Here is a 17,476-nt window from a genome sequence, read left to right as displayed (position 1 = left end):
TCAGCTACATCAGTTAGCACCACGGCTGCTAACGCCAGCAACGCAGTCATTAATACCACCTTCACTGCTTCCGACACCGTCAGCATCATCAGACCATCCCTACCTGCCACAGCACCGCCATTGCCACCACTGGCACCACTACCACTTCCACTTCGTCCCCACCGTCCCCACTACCAACACCATCATCAGCACCACCCACACCATCAACATCACCGTCAGCACGATTCCCATGTCACCACCATCACCACCACCACCACCACAATCATTACCATCACCCTCACCGCCAGTGCCGTCCACATCATCAAACCATCACCGCTACCTCACTGCCACTGCCACCGCCAGCACCACCATCAACACCAACACCGCTGGTAGGTTACAAACAGCATCCCTGTTATCGTCAGAGACAGGGCCCCGTGGGAGGCAACAGGTAGGGTCTGGACAGGGGGCAGCCCCCACACTGCCCCCTCCTCCTGGGAGGGTGAGGAGGGCCCAAGTGCTGGGCATGGGTGAGCACTCAACAGGGGCGAGTGTTACTACAAAGACACAGAGCTCAGGCACATTGCAAACAGCAGGACAGATGGACAGATGAAATCTTTGCCGGGAGTGCCCTGGAGTACCTGCTTCCAGCCAGGCCAGGCCCTTCTCAGAGAGGCCCCTGCTCTGTCCTCACATGCACCCTCCCTGCACCAAGCGACCCACCCAGTAAGGCAGCTGCCCCCGCCCTCAGGCAGCCCTTCATGAAGCCCTCAGGTCTCACGGTGGCGGGGAGTGAGCACTGGCTGAGCCCTCCCCTCTTCCAGGCACTGCCCAGTGAACTCAGGGCACAGCACTGACCTCCCCAGTGGGTGCCCCCTCCTCGCTGAGGGCAACTCCAGGCTCCTCCTTCTTGTCCCACCCCGCCCCCCAAATCAGTGCTGCACAGATTCTGGCTTGGTGATGGCAGAGGCCAGGAGGCAGGGAGAAAAGGAGGCCTCGAGGTGCTCCGCTAAGCCCCAGGCCCCTGCTGGTGCCTCACTCCCCGGACCACTCAGCACCTGACTCAACCTGCCCCCACCATGCGGCTGCCCTGAGCCCCACACCCTTATCTCGTCCAGCAGATTCCGTGAGCTCAGGGTTGTCCACACTTGCTGCCTCCCTTGACTGTTGGCCCCGGCCCCTATGCTCTTAGAACTGCACATCCCCACCACCAACACACGGGCACCTGCAGAGGTGGGGAAACACAAGGAGGAGACGCAGTCCCAAGGGAGACCCCTGCATCCCGACTCCACCCGGGGAAAGCTCCCCACACCCAGATGCCCCCCTGCCCCAGTCACATCAGTGCACCCTGACCCTCACGCACATGTCTGTGATGGTCCTACCACACAGGACCCCGCCCCACCCCGCCGACACACGTCACTAGGGCCACCACTGGCCAAGCAGCAGCCGGCTGTGCTCCTCCCCTGCAGAATGAGGAAGAGGGGGAACAGGCGGGAGGGGCAGCTCCAGGCCAGCACTGGCCAGCCATTCTCTGCAGCTGCCTGGGAGACTCCTGGTGGAGGCCGGGTGTGGGCCAGGGGGCTGGGCCGCACCTTCTTAGTCCCATTGTACAGTCAAGGAAACTGAGGCCAGGGCTTGTGAGGCCAGTGCAATCAGTGGTCAGGGCCAAGGACTCCTGAGCTGGAGGAAGGGACCAACCTGACTAGCCACCCAAGGACCCCACAGAGCCCAAGCCCTTGGATGTACAGACTTAAGTAGGCACTCCAGTCCAGGCTCCCTGGTCTCCAGCCTCCTGAGAAGGGCCCTCACCCTGCGTCTGAGAGTCGGGGGTGTGGGCTCACCAGGGCCAGGCACCGTGGTGGATGTCCTGCTGGGTGGGCGGTGTGTGAGGGCACCTTGGAGGCAGGACAGTGTCATCATGGTCAGACCACAATGGGCAGACTGGATGCAGGAACGGTGTGTTCCGGGAATGAATGAGTGAGTTAATGAATGAATGAATGAATGGGTAAGTCCCCAGTCCCTGGAGGATGAGAGACTCCCTTCACATGGGGCGCATTATAATGGCTTCTGTTCATCTCTTGAGGGCTTGCTGTGTACCTGGCGGGGGAACACGGGGCTCACACTCTGCTGGGGGGGAGGGGCAAACTTGAGGATACACAGACTTCCTGCAAATCGGACAGGGCAGGGATGTAGGAAACTGGGCCGAAAGGCCTCCAAGAGCAGGTGGCTTTTGAGGCTGGAGAAGAAGAGGGCATGGGGGCCAGGGACAAAGGCACCAAGCATTCCAGCTGACACTAGGAGGAAAGTGGCAAGGGGCCCCATGGGTCGGAGGGCAGTGGCTGGAAGAGCAGGGCTGCCAGCCAGGGCAGGGGGGACGCTCACTGCCCCAGGCTCAGAGCACAGAGGCTGTCCCTAAGGCATAAACTCACTGTCCTCTCCAGCTCCCACCCAAACCTGGCAGGGGACAGGCAGGTCTGGGCTCAGACGCCCCTTGAGGGGAGGGCAGGTCCACGGTGGGCCTCTGCCAGCCCTGCTGTTCCCCAAGGACAAAGTGGGGGGAACTCAGAGAAGGGAGGGGCACAGGGGAAGTGGAATCTAGGAATCTAGGTGGTCTCCCCTCTGAGAGCAGCACTGTGCCCCTCCCCCAGTCCCAGCCCCCCATCCAGACGGAGGGGAAAAGACCACCTTCCTCCCCAACCATGCTCACCGGTGGGGTGGGTCCTGAGACTCTTCCCAGCCCACCAAAGAGGCCTTCTGTGTTAAATCCATCTCCCACCCCATCCCCCTCCTCATCCGCAGCTCAGCTTGCCTCCTCTGTCCCCATCAGGAACTAGCAGGCGTGGGAGAAATCCGGCTGGGATCCGGGCACTGACAGCGACCTGGGGACCCTGCCAAGTTCTCCCTTCCGCTTGCCCCCCTTGGCCTGCCCCCTCACTGGCCTCTCCAAGGAAACCAGGGATGGGGTGGGGCAAGGCTCTTAAAGGGACCAGGACACGCACTTGGGCAAGGATCCCAGGGAGGGGGCTGGGCCTGGGTTCTGAGCGTCCCCCAGGACAGCTGCACCCCGCAGGGCTGGGGTCTTCCCTGGGCAGGGAGAGAGCACAGACTGGCATGACCCACGGGGTGACCCAGGGCCTGTGAGTAAACCAGGCATGTCTAAAGGTGCCTGGAGTGAGGTCAGGCTTTGAAAAGGACCCAACAGACTGTGCGGGAACATCACACCCTCCACCAGCCAGTCCCAGTGTCTGCTCTCCCAGCTCAGTCAGGGTGCCAAGTGCCCACTAATTAGGGAAACCCTAACCCGACTGAACAGGAGCCTGTGCAGGACTTCTCAGAGCCTTAATAGTTGCTGTGCACATGGACTCAGGAGCACAGACATGGTGGGTATGAAACTCTGCGTTTCCTGGAGCCCACGTGGGGTTGGCGTCAGGCAGAACACCCCCTGAGACGCTGGCACAGCAGGAGGAGCACCGTGGAGGGTGTCTGGCCCAGGCCTGGCCTGTACTGAGGTCCCTACGCTGGGCCTCACCTCCACCGTGTTCAAGTGAGGGCAAGAGCAGGCGACTTCTAAGGGTCTCGCCAGCTCTGACTTTTGCGCTCCAGGTAACTCTGTTTTATTTATTTTTAAAATGGAAACTGCAAAGCACGTGCAGCTGCCATGAGCGAAAGACCCAGGGAGCTGTCTGATCAGAACCACAGGACGGAACTCCCTGGGTGTGCCCCTGGCCCTCCTCGACCCCGGCACCAGCCCATCCCTCCTGGGCCCGTCCTCCACCCCCCAACCCAAACACCCAGGAACTCTGCAAAGACCCCCTTCCCTCCCCGACAGCCCCGCTCCCAAGGCCCTCACTGCCGCTGACCAGGCTGGTGCAGGGCTGTGGGGTGGGGGATGGGGCCCTGGGCCCTGATGGGAGCAGTCACCCCAAGTGTACACGTTGAGCGCATGTGTGCAAATGTGTGCATACAACTGGGGGCGAGGCAGGTGGAGGGTCTGTGCTGTGGGCGGAAACCTCTGACTCACACTTTCCAAGACGAGCATGTCACATGGCAGACGGCTGCATGTGGCTGGAAGAGGGGGTGGCCCTCCAAGCACATACCATGTGCATAATTACACACAAATGTGCACAAGTGACTCCAATGAGACACGGCATCAGGGCTCAATGTGTGACCAGGGTCAGGGCTCAAGAGTCTGACCAGTGACCAGGACCAGGGCTCAGTCTGAGTCTGGAATCCAGGCTCCATCAGTGACCAGGGACAGAGTCATGGATCACAGTCACAGATCAAAAGATCAACTACTACTCAGATGATGGTCACGTCACTGATGGCTCTCAGCCCCCAGTGGCCCCCCAAACACAGAATTCTGCAGACATGTGAGAACGTTTCTCATCCAAACACACACAAACATAGGCACACGACAGCACAGACCCAATCTCTGGGCTCACTGGTGGAAGCAGACCTGGGGCCTTGTCCCTGGTCCCCATTTCAGGAAATGCTTGGCTCCTCTGAGCCCACTTATGAGAGAAGTGGCCCCACCTGGGCATGGATGGAGGTTCTGTCCAGCACAGGGAGGAGCAGAGGGGGGAATGGTGGGGGACAGGCAGAGACAGCCCCTCCCTCCCCTTCCACTGCCCCTTCCCTGGCCCCGGCTTTCGGCCTCTGGCCCTTCCTCAGGCTGCCCAGTTCTGGATCAGATACTACAGTCCCCATCCTGAACTGGACCACAGTCCTTTCGGAGCCTCAGTTTCCCCAGAGGTAACAGGCACAGTTAGCTGGGCTCCTAGGACTGAACAGGGAGTTTGCAGGCAAAATGTGTTCTAGGGCACCTTCCCGCTCTCCTCAGAGCCCTGGGCCCAGGCATAGGGACCCTAACAGTCCCATCCATTCAGGGGTGACCAGGGGTGGGCAGCGGGTGGGCCGCCTACTCTTGAGGCGGAGGCTATGGCCAGTGGTGAGCACCCCCTGGACCTGGTTGCAGACCACTCCCTGCCCCCGACTCTGTCCCCACCCACAAGCAGGCCGACTCTGGTCCCAAGGATGGGAGGCTGAGGCTCCCAGAGGGTGGACTCTGCCCCAGGTCACACAGCCCTGGGACCGCGAACTTGACACTCACTCGGCTGACCAGACCGCTCACAGCCTGCTGCCTTGTGGGGGGTCCAAGGGGATGGGTCCACCTTTCTGGAAAGCAATTTACCACTAAGATCTTGAAACTGTCCAGGGGACTCAATGCCAAAGAAACAATCAGAAATGTGGGCAGAGCTGTCCAAGCAAGGGTGCTGGGCTGCTGGGTGAACGGGCATCCTCGGGAGGCTGTGGGAAGCCTCCGTACAGCCCCTGGGAGGGCTTCTGGGCTGTGGGGAGAGGCTTGTGTCTACATCAGGGGCCAGATAAGATGGACCTGTAGCTGCAGCGTAACTTCCCATGGTGGCCACAGGGGCCATCCTGGGTCCTGAGAGCACACGGGCCCTCTTTCTTGTTTTTTATTTTTTCATCCTTTTTTGATACTCCACTTTGTACAAAGAGCTTGGGTCATTTGCAAAGCCCAGAGAAAGGCAGTTGACAGCAAACAAAGCCAGAGGGCCAGTTTTCCAAGGCACTGGGGTCCGCCCAGCTCTTCCCCAGCCCCAGCCCCAGCCCCAGAGTTGGAAAGGGCCGTGGAGTCTGCCACATGGCCCTGGATGCTCCCACCACAGAACCCTTGCACTGCCTGTTCCTTCTGCCAAGATGCTTGTCCCCAGACACCCACATGCACAGTGCTGTCAGGCCTCTGCTCAAGCACCACCCCAGAGAGGCTGCCGTGACCTCCCCTGCAAGGCTCCTCACCCCACCTGCCGTGTAGTCCGCTGGCTCCACTTCCCGGCCTGTGGCATGACCTGCCAGTTTTACAGGGATCCATATGCACCCACTTTCCTGTTCCTCCTCCCTGGGGATTGGAGGAGGCTGAGGTCTTGAGTGATTACTGACCACGGACAAGGCAGTCCTCCTAGAGCAATGCCTTGTGGGTGGTCACTAATCACTGATGCCCGGATGGTGGGTGGATGGAAGGATAGAAGGATGGATGGGTGGGTAGGTGGATGAGTGAGTGGATGGGTGGATAGCCAAGTGGCTGGATGGATAGAAGGTGGGTGGATGGATGGCTGAGTGGGTGGGTAGACGCATGGGGGATGGACAGGTGGACGGAGGATGGATGGGTGATAGTCATTTCTCTCCCCGACAGCTCCCGCAGTGCCCGACACAGCCCTACAGACTGGCCCCACGCCCCGCGCACCTCCCCCAGCGCCCCTGCACCCAACCAGCCTCCTCTCCGGCTGCCTACTCGTCCTGGCCTGGCGTTCCTCCTGTACCTTCCAACTTCCACACTTTTGCTCAAAGTGTGCATCTGCCTAAACTGCTCCCTCCCGTTCTCTGCCAGAAAACCACCTCCTCCTCTAGGGTCAGCCACTGCGGGGGCCCCCCCGATCTCCCTGACACACCTCTGTCACTGCACCGCCCCCAGCATGAGGGACTTGCCACAAGAACCCCCAGGCCTGCAGGCTGGCCTGGGGACTGGCGGAGCCAGGGCTGAGGGAGGCAGGTGGTGACAGTGACACAGCTCTCTGACCACACCCGCACCAAAGGACACCCACCAAACCTCTGCGGGGAAGGCCCAGGCCCCACCAGGCCCATCTGGCCCAATGGGACCAGTTCGCCAGGCTTTCCTCACCCTGTCGCCTCAAGTTCTGACTTCCTCACATCTAGATGCTGCCCCCACTTTGGGGCCTTTGCACAAACTCTGCCCTGTGACTATGTGAGCACCCCACCTGTCCCTTCGCCTCCCTTTGTCCAGGAGGACACCTGGCTCTGGGCACCCATGCCAGGCCCTGTGACTCCCAGTCACAGCCCGGCCAGTCCAGCCCAGTGCCCTGGGCCCACTGGTTCCTGCTGCTGCAGCACCTGACGTGCTGGTGCTACCGCTGGACAAGGGACTGGGCACAGGACCCTGGGAGCCCCCATGTCTGCTTCCCATCTGATCACTCAGGGTCTCACCCCGCTGCCCCAGTCCTTGGCGGTGCTCCTGCAAAGCCAAACCATCTGCCTGTCACCTGTCTGGCGTGGGAGTTGGGGGGCACCGTGGACTTCCCTGGGAGGGGTGGGAGGCCGGCTGGGTGGGCCCCCTGTTGCCTCAGAGCCTGACCTGGGCAGGGAGAGACCGTGCAGGACAGACGGAGCAGGGGAGTCGGCGGCCCCCGGACCTGAAGCCCGCACCCCTCCCCTGCTGGGTCGGCCTCCCCCAAGCCCGAGGCCCTGGGGCCACAAAGCGCAGGTGAACTCACAGATCAGTCTCGTCCCAGAGGATACAGGTCTGGTTGGTGGTGCCCTGGAAGGAAGGGGGAGCAGTCAGACCACCTGCCACCCTGTGAGCCACACCCGACCATCACTGCGGGGCCCACCCTGTGCCAGGTGCTCTGCCTACCCCATTCCCGCAGAGACAGAGCTGGAGGAGGAGGAACTGAGACCCAGTGCGGGGAAGGGACTGGCTCAGACCCCCAAGCCCTACTGTGCGGCCTTGGGCAGCTGCTGTCCTCTCTCTGAGCCAGGCTGGGGAGCAGGGGCTGAAGCCCAGTTCTAGATTCCCAAATGGCCGGTCCAGCTTAACGCAAAATGGGGTAACAGGGAGAGCCTGGCTGGGGGCACAGGGAGGGCCTCAGAGAATGCCCCTGTTCTTCAGGCTGTGGTGTGACAACAGTGGGGGTTCCCACTTGGTACGCGAGGGAGCCAAGGCACAGGGAGGTTGAGCAAGGCCCAAGGCCACAGAGCGGGGAAGAGCAGGCCTGGCTCTTCCCACAGCCCTGTCCCAGGACTCGAGGCCTGGCGCTGCCCAGTCTCGGCCGGGCAGCCGGGCAGCCGGGCAGCCGGGCAGCTGCTGGCTCTCACCTGGCCCCAGGAGTATCTGTCTGCCTGCTGCCCAGGAGCAGGGCGGGGGGCTCGTACGGCGGGGGCGGGCTCATTTCTCAGCAGAGGATGGTTCCCTCTTTCCCAGGGAACAGCCAGGCCGACGGGGCCAGGGCAGCAGTGGCATCGGACGCGGCCCTGCTGTGTGACCCTGGACAAGTCCTCCGCCAGCCTCAGTGTCCCCCACCCGTCACCCGGGGGTAAAAGGAACTCTCTCTGAAGGCTGACGTGAGGCTGAGACACGTGAGCATGCACACCACACGTGGGATCAGGCGGAGGGGACACGTGCACGTGGACGTGCAGACGAGGGCACTCACGTTGTACATGTGGGCGAACTCGATCTCCAGGGGTGTGAGCAGGGAGCGAGGTGGGGGCTTCACGGTCACGGAAATGACCTTGGAGTTCAGGACAGTCGTGTTCCTGGAGGGGGAGCCAGAGGGCTGTGTCGGGGCTGGGGACCCCTGCATGAACCCCCCACCTCCCCCTGGCCTGGCGTCCCCCCACCCCACGTGCCCATGGTGCCCACCTCTGCAGGGCCAGGAAGCTGCCCAGGTTCCGGTAGAGCACGGTGCCCACCACGAACACGGACGAGTCGTCAGCCTCTGGAAGAGAGCACCGCTGGTCGCCCCCTCCCAGCCTGCCCCTAGGCCAGGACCCTGCTCCGGTGAGGGCAGTGCGTGTCCTCCAGAGGAGGCCCGGGCTCCGGGTCACATCCACCCCGACAGTGGATGCAGCCTGCAGTGGAGCTAGGGAGACTGCCTGGGTGCCCTCAGTGACTCCTGAGGGGACAGTTTCTCTTCTTGGGAACCAGAGTCACCTGCTGTGTGACTCCAGGTGAGACCCTTGTGCTCCCTGCAATGAGTTGGTCCACTGGCCATTCAGCCAGGGTTGCCTGGGAGCCTCCCAACACAGGGAGGGCAGGGAGGGCTTCCTGGAGGAGGGGGCAAGCTCTTCTTTACTGAGAAGAAATGGATGCCGCCCTAGCCCTTGAAGCAGCAGGCCAGACTCCAGAAGAAACACCCCAGGGGAGTGGGCCTCAAGCCCTGGGGGGCCCCTCCCACACCCCGAGGTCCCTCACCTGCCAGCCCCGTGGAGAAGACGCTCTTGGACACAGTGACCCTGTCCTCTGGCACTTTGGCCCAGTCACCCGTGGCTCGCCAGCCCTTCATGGGGAAGCTGATGTCTGTGGCTCCACTGGCCGGGAGCTTATGGATGCTGAGGACTAGTGGGTGGGCAGTGGGCGACAGAGAGACAGACAGAGAGAGGGAGACAGAGACAGAAAGAGGTTTGGTGACAAGGAGCCTGGGAGCGGCCCAGGAGTCCAGAACCATCATGCGTGTGTGCTCGTGGCTCAGAGCAAGTGCAGGGGGCCTGGGGGCACCCGGTCATGTGGCTGCCCGACACCAACCTCCCTACGAGGCCCAAGGCCACAGAGACTTCCTGGTACCTTCCAAGCCCTCAAATGACACTCCCCCAACCAAGCAGGAGTCCCCAGCCCCTGCGAGGACCCAGGCCTGGACTCAGCCCCAGAAGGTGCCAGAGGCGGGTTCTGCCATCAGGTCCGCATCCACAGGGAGTGGTGTCCACCTCAGTGCCCCTCCCTGGGAAGCTGGAGTCCAGCCGTCCCCCCGGCTCTGATCTGTAAAAGGGACAGATACGACCCCCCCTTTACAGGGCTGGGGACTGTAAGGGGACAACAGAGGGATGGGGATGCGAGGGGGACCTGGGAAGGAAGGTGCTGGCTGTGGAGAAGGGGCTGGTGGGGACATAGCATGCTTGGGGACCAGCCAGAGCAGAGACAGCGAGCGGCGTCCGCAGTCCTTCCTCCCACCCTCTCGCTGAGGGGGCCCGGCTGGCCTCCTGAAGACCCCAGCCCCAGTGGGCTCTCTCTGGCCCTGACCGAGGCATCCCCAGGGCGAAGTGGCAGACCGGCCTGGGGAGACAGATGCGGTGGGGGCCTCAATGTTTCTGAGCCCCTTCACTCCAGGCAGACTCTGCTCCCTTCACCCAGAACCCACGGCCTGGGGCCAGGTCCGCACAGTGGGTGCCTCAGGTGTGGGGTGAAGGGGGCAGACCACGGGAACCAGCCTCACCTGCCCCGCTGTCACCTGGCCCTCCCCCGTCGTTGGGGCCTCTCCTCGACAAAATCCCATCCCCCAGCAGACTCCCACCTTGGTGCCTTTGCTCACGCAGTGCCTGGCCCACACCTTCTCACCCCTCCAGGCCTGGCCTCCTGGCGGCGCCCTCCTTCTCCTGCGGACCACGCCCCCCCCGCACCCGTGTACTCAGCGCTGGGGCCCAGGGCATCTTCCCTGCAAGAGGCCTTGGGGACAGGGATGGGCCCCCTCTCTGGGTGCCCAGCCCAGCAGGAGGCTGGCCCTCTGTCGCTGAGCACCTCACCAGTGACAGAACAGGTGAGCAAATTCATCACGCCGCAGGTCTCCGAGCACCGACCGTGTGCCCGGGATGGTTCTAATGCTGTGGATGCAGGAGAGGGAGACAGGCCCTCTCCCGGAGCTGATGTGCAGCTGGGGAGACAGTGACCCAAGCAGAGGAGAAAATAGGTGGTCTGTGGGGCAGCGATGACCCCTAGGGAGGCGTACTTCCAAACAGATGGTCAGGAAGTCTGCCCTGAGGAGGTGGCCTCTGGAGGCAGACCTGGAGGTCAGGCTGCTTGGACTCCTGGCGTAAGTGTTCCAGCAGCAGGATGTAGGAAGTGTGTGGGTGTGTGGGGTGCACAGTGTGTGGGGGCATGAGGGCATGTGGAGTGTATGGGGTGCAGGGGGTGTATGGGGTGTACTGGGTTGGATGGGTCATGAGGGGTGATGGGGAGGAGTCCAGGGCTTCCTTTGGTGACAAAGAGCTGGCCCTGAATGACAATCAGTTCAGGACAGGTTCCCTGGAGGCAGGAGGTCAGTGGGGGGCACGCAGCCCAGGCCTGAGCACCCCTCCAGGGCCGGTAGGTGATGCCGGGTGTCCTGGGAGCCGACCTCCACAGTGAGAGCCTGCAGCAGCCACTCCTGTGCAGCCGCACAAAGCCCTCCCCTCTCTGGGCCACCCCCACCTCACCTAGAAAAAGGGCCCAGTCAGCCCAGTGGGAAGGGAAGGGCGGGCAAGCCTCCCCAAGCCAGCCTGGAGCCACCGCTGACCCCACTTGCCAGGTGGCCTCCAACAGCACCACACCTCCCGGTCCGAGTCTCCCAGCTGTGGGATGACGGCTGTGCCCACCCCCTGGCCTCAGGGGCCTCCCCTGCTCTCACCCAGCTCTGGGCTCCTGAGCGCTAAGGCAGAAAGGCAGTGGCCAGGGCTCTGGGAACCTCCAGCTTAGCAAACCCCCGACCCGTCCCAGGCCCGTCCCCAGGGGTGTGCTAACACAGCACAGCTGACACAGGGCGTGTCACTAGAGGTCCAAGAGTCTCTACAAGGGAGGTGGCCATCTCCCTCCTGGGTGCCATGTGGACCACAGTCAGTCCAGTGCCCACTACTGGGTTCCCCACTATGAGGAGGAGCCCTGACAACGGAGGGAGCCTGGGGAGGTGCCCTGAAACAGGGAGGACTTGACAAATGTGGCTCAAGAGAGCTATTTAAGGGGACACTGGTGGTCACCATTAAATACAGTTGTTGCAGGTGCTCGCGCGCCCTGCTTACCTCCCAGGCCCCAGCCCGTGCCCTGCTCTCTACCCACCATGAGGCCAGCACTGCCGCCTTCCCGTGTGAGAGACACGGTCAGTGCCCCAGAGCTGGGTGGAGACCAGGCTCCTCTGGCAAGGTGCCCTGGGAGTGGAGGGCGACACAGTCCTGCCCTCAAATTTCCACGGCCGGCCCAGCACAGAGAGGGCACTGGGGGTGACTCGTGGAAGTGGGGTCCCGCCCCAGGGAGGTGCAAGCAAGGGGCTGGCTGTGGCCTGGGGTCCTGGTGCGCCCCATGATTCAAGGTCTCCAGGACCTTCTCTTAGTCTAAGAGCCCCCACACCAACCCCTCTGAGGGTCACATGGGACCACTGTCAGGAGACTCAGGTCTGTGCACCTGAGAACACTGAGATCATCTTAGAACTGTGTCCAGGGGGCCCGCAGAGGGTGTCTGGCCACTGCCTGTTTAAAGATGAGGAAACAGGCCCAAGGGCCCTGCCCAGGGCTGCGAAACAGGGGCGTGGGGGTTGGTGGAGCGAGGGGTGGGCTTACCCAGGTTGTCTGTCACCTGGTATGCGTCCCGCAAGTCCTTCATGCGGAAGCCGATGACATCCACGAAGTCCTCCACCAGCCGGAACAGCTCCTTGGCGTTGGGGCCCATCTGGGGAGAGGAGGGGGTCAGGGAGCCTCGGAGACAGTGGGGAGCCCCACCGAGAATGCCAACCACCAGAGCTGAGTGCCACTGGAGGTGCCTGCACCCCAGCGGAGACACATGCTCTCATTCCTCCTGCCTCCTCCTGCCTCCTCCTCTCATCTGGTCCCTCTTTGTCAGGGTCCTGTCGCTCCCTCCCTAGCGTCGCAAGCCTCTGGACCTGACTCAGGGAGCAGAGTCGGGACCTCTGAGACTCAATCGGCATTTTGCAGACAAGAACATGGAGCCCAGAGGGGCGGGGAGGGGAGGGGAGGGGAGGTCTCTGGGCTCCACAGCCCTCACCCTGGGTGCTGCCCTGGGCACCGGAGCAATGGCAGCTTTCAGGTCAGTCTGGGAGGAAGGGAGGTGGATGGCTCTCTCCAGATGAGAAGGAACCGCCACGTCCCGGTCACCCCAATGCACACCACATGGCCAACATGTTTTCTCACACCCTGCCCTGAGCCTCACGCAGTGAGCCACTGTCCTCAGACAGATGGGGACACTGGGACTCAGAAGGACAAAGAACTTCCTCAGAGTCACAAGACTGGCCGAGGCCGTGCTGGGATTTGCACCCAAGATCCCACTCTGGTCTGGCCTGGGGCTCAGGGCAGCACCAGGGACGCCTGTCTTCATCCTGCTACTCCGACTCCAAGGGCCCCAGGCTGGGGTCCGTACCAGCTGGGCCTCCTCCCACTTGTCCCGGTTCTCCTCCGCCAGCAGGTTGCTGATGATCTGGACAAAGTTCTGGAAAGAAGAGGAAGGAGGGCCAGTGGGCAAAGGATAAGTCACCAGAATCAGGGCTCAGTGTGTGGCAGGGTTGGGTCTCAGAGCGTGAGCAGCGTCAGGGCTCAGTGTGTGACCAAGGTCAGAGCTCAGTCTAAGGCTGGGGTGGAGGACCGCCCTCCTGAGCGCCCACCTGCACGTCCCCAGGGGTGGGGCTGTAGTACGCTCTCCGGAAGATCTCGGTCATGTTCCTCAGGACATCGATGGTGGAGAGCAAGTCCCCACTGTAGCTGGTCCCGTCCTGGGAGATCTCCACCAGCGTCTGGATGACCTCGGAGACCCCCTCCCCGGGCAGTCCGCGCTGAGCCTTTGCTAGGTGCTCCCGGGTCTGGGAAGATGGAGGGGGTGGGTGCCTGACTTGCAGGTATCAAGGACCTCCCACCCCCAGAAGGTCCTCTGCAGCCCCCAGTCATGGCCATGGCTGACTCATGTCCACAGAGTGTGCCGCTGGGGACACAGGGTTCTATCGGGGACGTGGGACAGAGGAGGGAGAGATGGGCGGGGGCGGGGTAGGAGACTCCAGGCCCGGCCTCACCATCATCTGGATGTTTCGGTAGTCGATGGAGACACAGCGGATGTAGGTTGGGGGCTCCCAGTACGCAATACCCTCCTCATCCAGCTCACAACGTCGCAAGATGAGGCCTAGGGAGATGGAAGGTCAGCTCTGTCTCCCGACTCTCAGGTGGTGCCCACCTCCAGCACAGGAGTCCCACCCAGGGCTCCCAGGATGGAACCCTCCAGCCTCAGGAGCAGGAAGTTGCCCGTGGCCTCATTCTAAACTGAGCCGGCCCAGGGGACAGGCCTCCCTTGGTTTCTTTCATTCGAAACATTTCTGAGCAGATGCTCCAGGTCAGGCACTGTGCCGGGTCCTGGGACCCGGCAGGAACCAAACCTTCAGGGACACGCCTGCGTGGAGGCAGAGCCCTTGGCCAAGTGAGGGGCTCCAGCACTCAGTCCAGGGCCTCTCCTGGAGCCCCTTCCTATTCAGAGCCCTGGGGAAAACCAACAGCCGGGCGGGCTGTGCCCAGCTCCACCCATGGGGACAGGGGACCCGCTGGCCTGGGTGTGTCGCAGACGCTGGGCAGCTCGGGGCCGACTGACGTCAGGTGTCGACTGCCTTAAACATGGGCACAGCCTGTGTCCCAGAACTTACTCCCAGGGAACCAGGCACAGCTGCGCACACACACGGCAGCGATGACCCCAAGGGACTGCCACAACCCTGTCACCCAACAGGAGCCACAGGGCAGGATAGGACACCTGCTCCACCGCATGGTGTAGAATCAAAACGAGGGAAAATACGGTACATCCGACAAAAGGCCAGAGAAGTCACACCATCCTGTGACCCGGGTTTCCTTCATTTTACTTCCCGGGATTTGCAAAATGCTACCTGGAACATGGGTTGCTTTATAAACAAGACATGGCAGGGGTGCTGCGTCCACAGCTGCAAACACACAGCCCCCACCAGGGGCAGGGGCCCTGGGGGGCAGGGAGCCCACAATATGCTTGTTTTACAGAAAGAAAACAAAGGCTCAGAGAGGGCCACTTCCCGAATGTTGCACAGCAAACCAACGTCCAAAACCGCACGCACTCCTCAAGTAAGAGGTGCAGAGGAAGCCAACCCTCCGAGGCGCCAAGCCCCTTCTGGGAGCCCTCTCTGCCTTTGCCATGCCCCTGTAACTCCACGGGGCTGCATGGGGACTAAGGCCACCACGTTCAAAGCTGACTTCCCACTCACTGGCCCTGTCAGGGCTAGTGTGCTAACTTCTCCGCACCTCAGTTTCCCATGTGTCAATGGGCAGCTTCATGGGGCATCGCACTAAAGGGCTTCACGCAGGCGCTGGCTCCTGCTGAATGCTCAGGACACGGTGGCCCTGGCTTTAGGGCACGGACTGCCTGAACACGGTCTGGGGCGCGTGCCCTGAGCCGACAGCTCCTTGGATGGGCATCTCAAGGACAGGAGTCCCCCACGACACCTGCCCCTCAGTCCTCACCTGTGGCATTGCGAGGACACCGGACTGCGGCCACCTCTCCAGCCGGGGTCTCCTTCCAGAGCACAGCACCGAAGCTGTCCTCGCCACAGATCTCATGGGGCTCTGCCAGGGGGCCGGGGACATGAGTGGGGGTAGGGACAGGAAGGGGGATGGACAGCTGGCAGCAGGGCCAGGAAGGCCAAGACCCCTCCAGGAAATCCACCGTCACAAGGGGAAGTCATTCCCCCAGGAGAGTGAAGCGCCAAGCCCACCCAGTCTCTCAGTGTGCCCCTCCCCAGAGTCCAGTTGTGGGGTGGGGGGACACTCACCAGGACACCGCTGGGCACTGCATTGCCGGTACTCATCTTGGGGGCCCTGGCAGGCTGCTCCCCCAAAGAAGGGCCCCAAGCAGGCACGCTCCCGCCGCTGTGTGCCACCCCCACACGTGACACTGCATCCGCCCCACGACGCCCAGGCCTGCCACTTCCCATCCACTGTGGGATGCCGCCACACACAGAGGCCAAGGGGCGGGATGAGGAGGGTGCAGGTACAGGAGCCACAGGGTGCAGACACAGAGACGTAGGGGCAGGAAGCCATGAGAAGAAAGAAATTGAGACCTCGGGAGGGGAAGCCAGAGCTCAGCTTGATACAGGATAAAACACATGCCTCACATGCACGGGTCCCCCACCATCACCTCACTGTCCCCTGCATCCCCAGGGACACTGCAAGGTCCCGTGGTGAGCCCCCATGGGGTCTCGCTCCTCCCTCATGACTCATGCCCACCAGGTCCCCCACCCACAGGTCCTGGCACGGCCCTGACCTGGGCACTGCTGCAGGAAGCAGTCTCGAGTTTCCACCCAGTGGCCCTGGCATTCAGCACCCCCGTACGAAGGCCCGTTGCACTCCCTCGTGCGCTGCTGCCGGCCCTGGGAGCAGCTGGCAGAGCACGTGCTCCAGCTGGACCACTCGTTCCAGTTTCCGTCCACTGCCCGGCCCGGGGGGAAGGAAGGGGACAGGAAGCCAGCGTGAACGCCCAAGGCTGCCCCACCACCCAGCCTGGGGCACGGGCGTCAGCACCCCTGGGGACGTGCCACACTCTTGCCTCAGGCCCGCCATCTCAACACACATGGTGCACGAGTAGCATGCCCCAGAGTCTCCGGTCTCTAGCCTGATCACAGCCTGAGGTTCTCGCCTCTGAGCACCCTAGCAGGTGGGGCTGCGTGGCAAACCTGGGCCCCTGGGGCTGGCCAGGGACCGGCTGGGCCCTTCTTTTCCCTCCCCAGTGCCCGCACCCCACCCAGCGCCCTCCCCCTCACCTACCAGGGCACAGGGCGATGTTGCAGAACTTGGTTTGTTTCTCAGGACCCTCACAGGGGTTGCCTCCAAACTGCGGCGGCCGGCAGGTGCGTGTGCGGTCCCGGAAGCCTCGGCCACAGGTGCTGGAGCACAGGCTCCAAGGCGACCACTCATCCCAGGCGCCATGCACTGCGGAGGGAACAGAGCACTCTGCGACCCCTGCCCGGCAGCAGACCAGTCTCCCGCCCCTGCCGCCCCATCCCCGCTCCTGCCCCGCGCGCCGCCCACCTGGACACACGGCGGAGTTGTTGCACAGGCGCTGCTCGCGCAGGGGCCCGCTGCACTGCGTGCTGTAGGAGGAGGACACGCAGAAGCGCGTGCGCGTCTGCCAGCCCTCGCCGCAGGTGCTGGAGCACACGCTCCACGGGGACCACTCCTCGGCCGCAGGGTCACCTGTGGGCCCAGACCTGCAGCATCACAGGCCTGCTGCCCGTGCCTGTACCGGGGGCTCCACTCAGACCCTCAGGAACTCCCCAGGAGGAGCCTGACATGCTGGGCAACGGGCGGCCGCAGGGAGGCCCTTGAGGCTTTTTTTTTTCCTTGTTTGAGTTTGAAAAGCATTTGACTGTGAGCTGACCCCAGAGACTTGTGGTTTCCCCTGTGGGTGGTCTATGCCATTTCTGGGTCCCTGGGCTCAGACCTCTTTGCCTCACACTAGTTCTCCTAAATCCAGTGTGGCTGGAGACAAGCGCCTGGCACCTAAGAGGTTAGTCTAATTGTGGTAAATTATTACACTCATTACTTATAGTCAACAGCGATAGATAACGTATAATATTTGCCCAAAGACCTAGTCCCCTGGAACCAACTTTTCCCACTTTCTGGGGCTTAAGTGCGTTTGCTTGTCAACCCCGCCCGGCTGTGGCCACTCACCTGTCTGCGGGGCGGGGAACCCAAACTGCTGTAGCTCGTCCCCCAGCTCCTCGCGCCGCCGGGCATCCGTGGACCGCAGGGACTGGCTCCGGGAGTTGGTGCGCCCGGCAGCGGCTGCAGGGCGGGTTCAGGTAAGCTCCCACCCTGCAGCTCAAGAGGGGCGCTCTTGGCCCTTGGTCCTACAGTCCCCAGCCGCAGTGGGGACAGGCTTGCCAGCACTAGGGCAGCTTGGCCCCACTGGACAGTTGGGAAACCTGGGACCAGGTGCCCT

General features: G+C 62.5%; 1 protein-coding gene across 1 annotated transcript in view; it reads right to left on the bottom strand.

Annotated features, from left to right (window-relative positions):
* The window catches only part of ADGRB1 (adhesion G protein-coupled receptor B1), a 64,789-nt gene that overhangs the window by 36,741 nt on the left and 10,572 nt on the right, over window positions 1-17,476 (bottom strand). Inside the window, exons 3-16 of the mRNA XM_072949834.1 lie at window positions 17,206-17,319; window positions 16,564-16,728; window positions 16,300-16,464; window positions 15,800-15,964; window positions 15,309-15,473; window positions 15,001-15,102; window positions 13,545-13,651; window positions 13,143-13,337; window positions 12,902-12,970; window positions 12,088-12,196; window positions 8,984-9,127; window positions 8,432-8,507; window positions 8,223-8,325; window positions 7,287-7,330 (exon numbers count right to left, since the gene is read on the bottom strand). Coding sequence (XP_072805935.1) covers window positions 7,287-7,330; window positions 8,223-8,325; window positions 8,432-8,507; window positions 8,984-9,127; window positions 12,088-12,196; window positions 12,902-12,970; window positions 13,143-13,337; window positions 13,545-13,651; window positions 15,001-15,102; window positions 15,309-15,473; window positions 15,800-15,964; window positions 16,300-16,464; window positions 16,564-16,728; window positions 17,206-17,319 — 1,723 coding nt within the window. The remainder of the gene's footprint in view (window positions 1-7,286; window positions 7,331-8,222; window positions 8,326-8,431; window positions 8,508-8,983; window positions 9,128-12,087; window positions 12,197-12,901; window positions 12,971-13,142; window positions 13,338-13,544; window positions 13,652-15,000; window positions 15,103-15,308; window positions 15,474-15,799; window positions 15,965-16,299; window positions 16,465-16,563; window positions 16,729-17,205; window positions 17,320-17,476) is intronic.

Source organism: Vicugna pacos, chromosome 25, assembly GCF_048564905.1.
Source record: "Vicugna pacos chromosome 25, VicPac4, whole genome shotgun sequence".
In the NCBI taxonomy this organism is placed as follows: Eukaryota; Metazoa; Chordata; class Mammalia; order Artiodactyla; family Camelidae; genus Vicugna; species Vicugna pacos.
The sequence above is the reverse complement of the archived record's forward strand: the minus strand, read 5'-3'. Positions and strand labels throughout refer to the sequence as shown.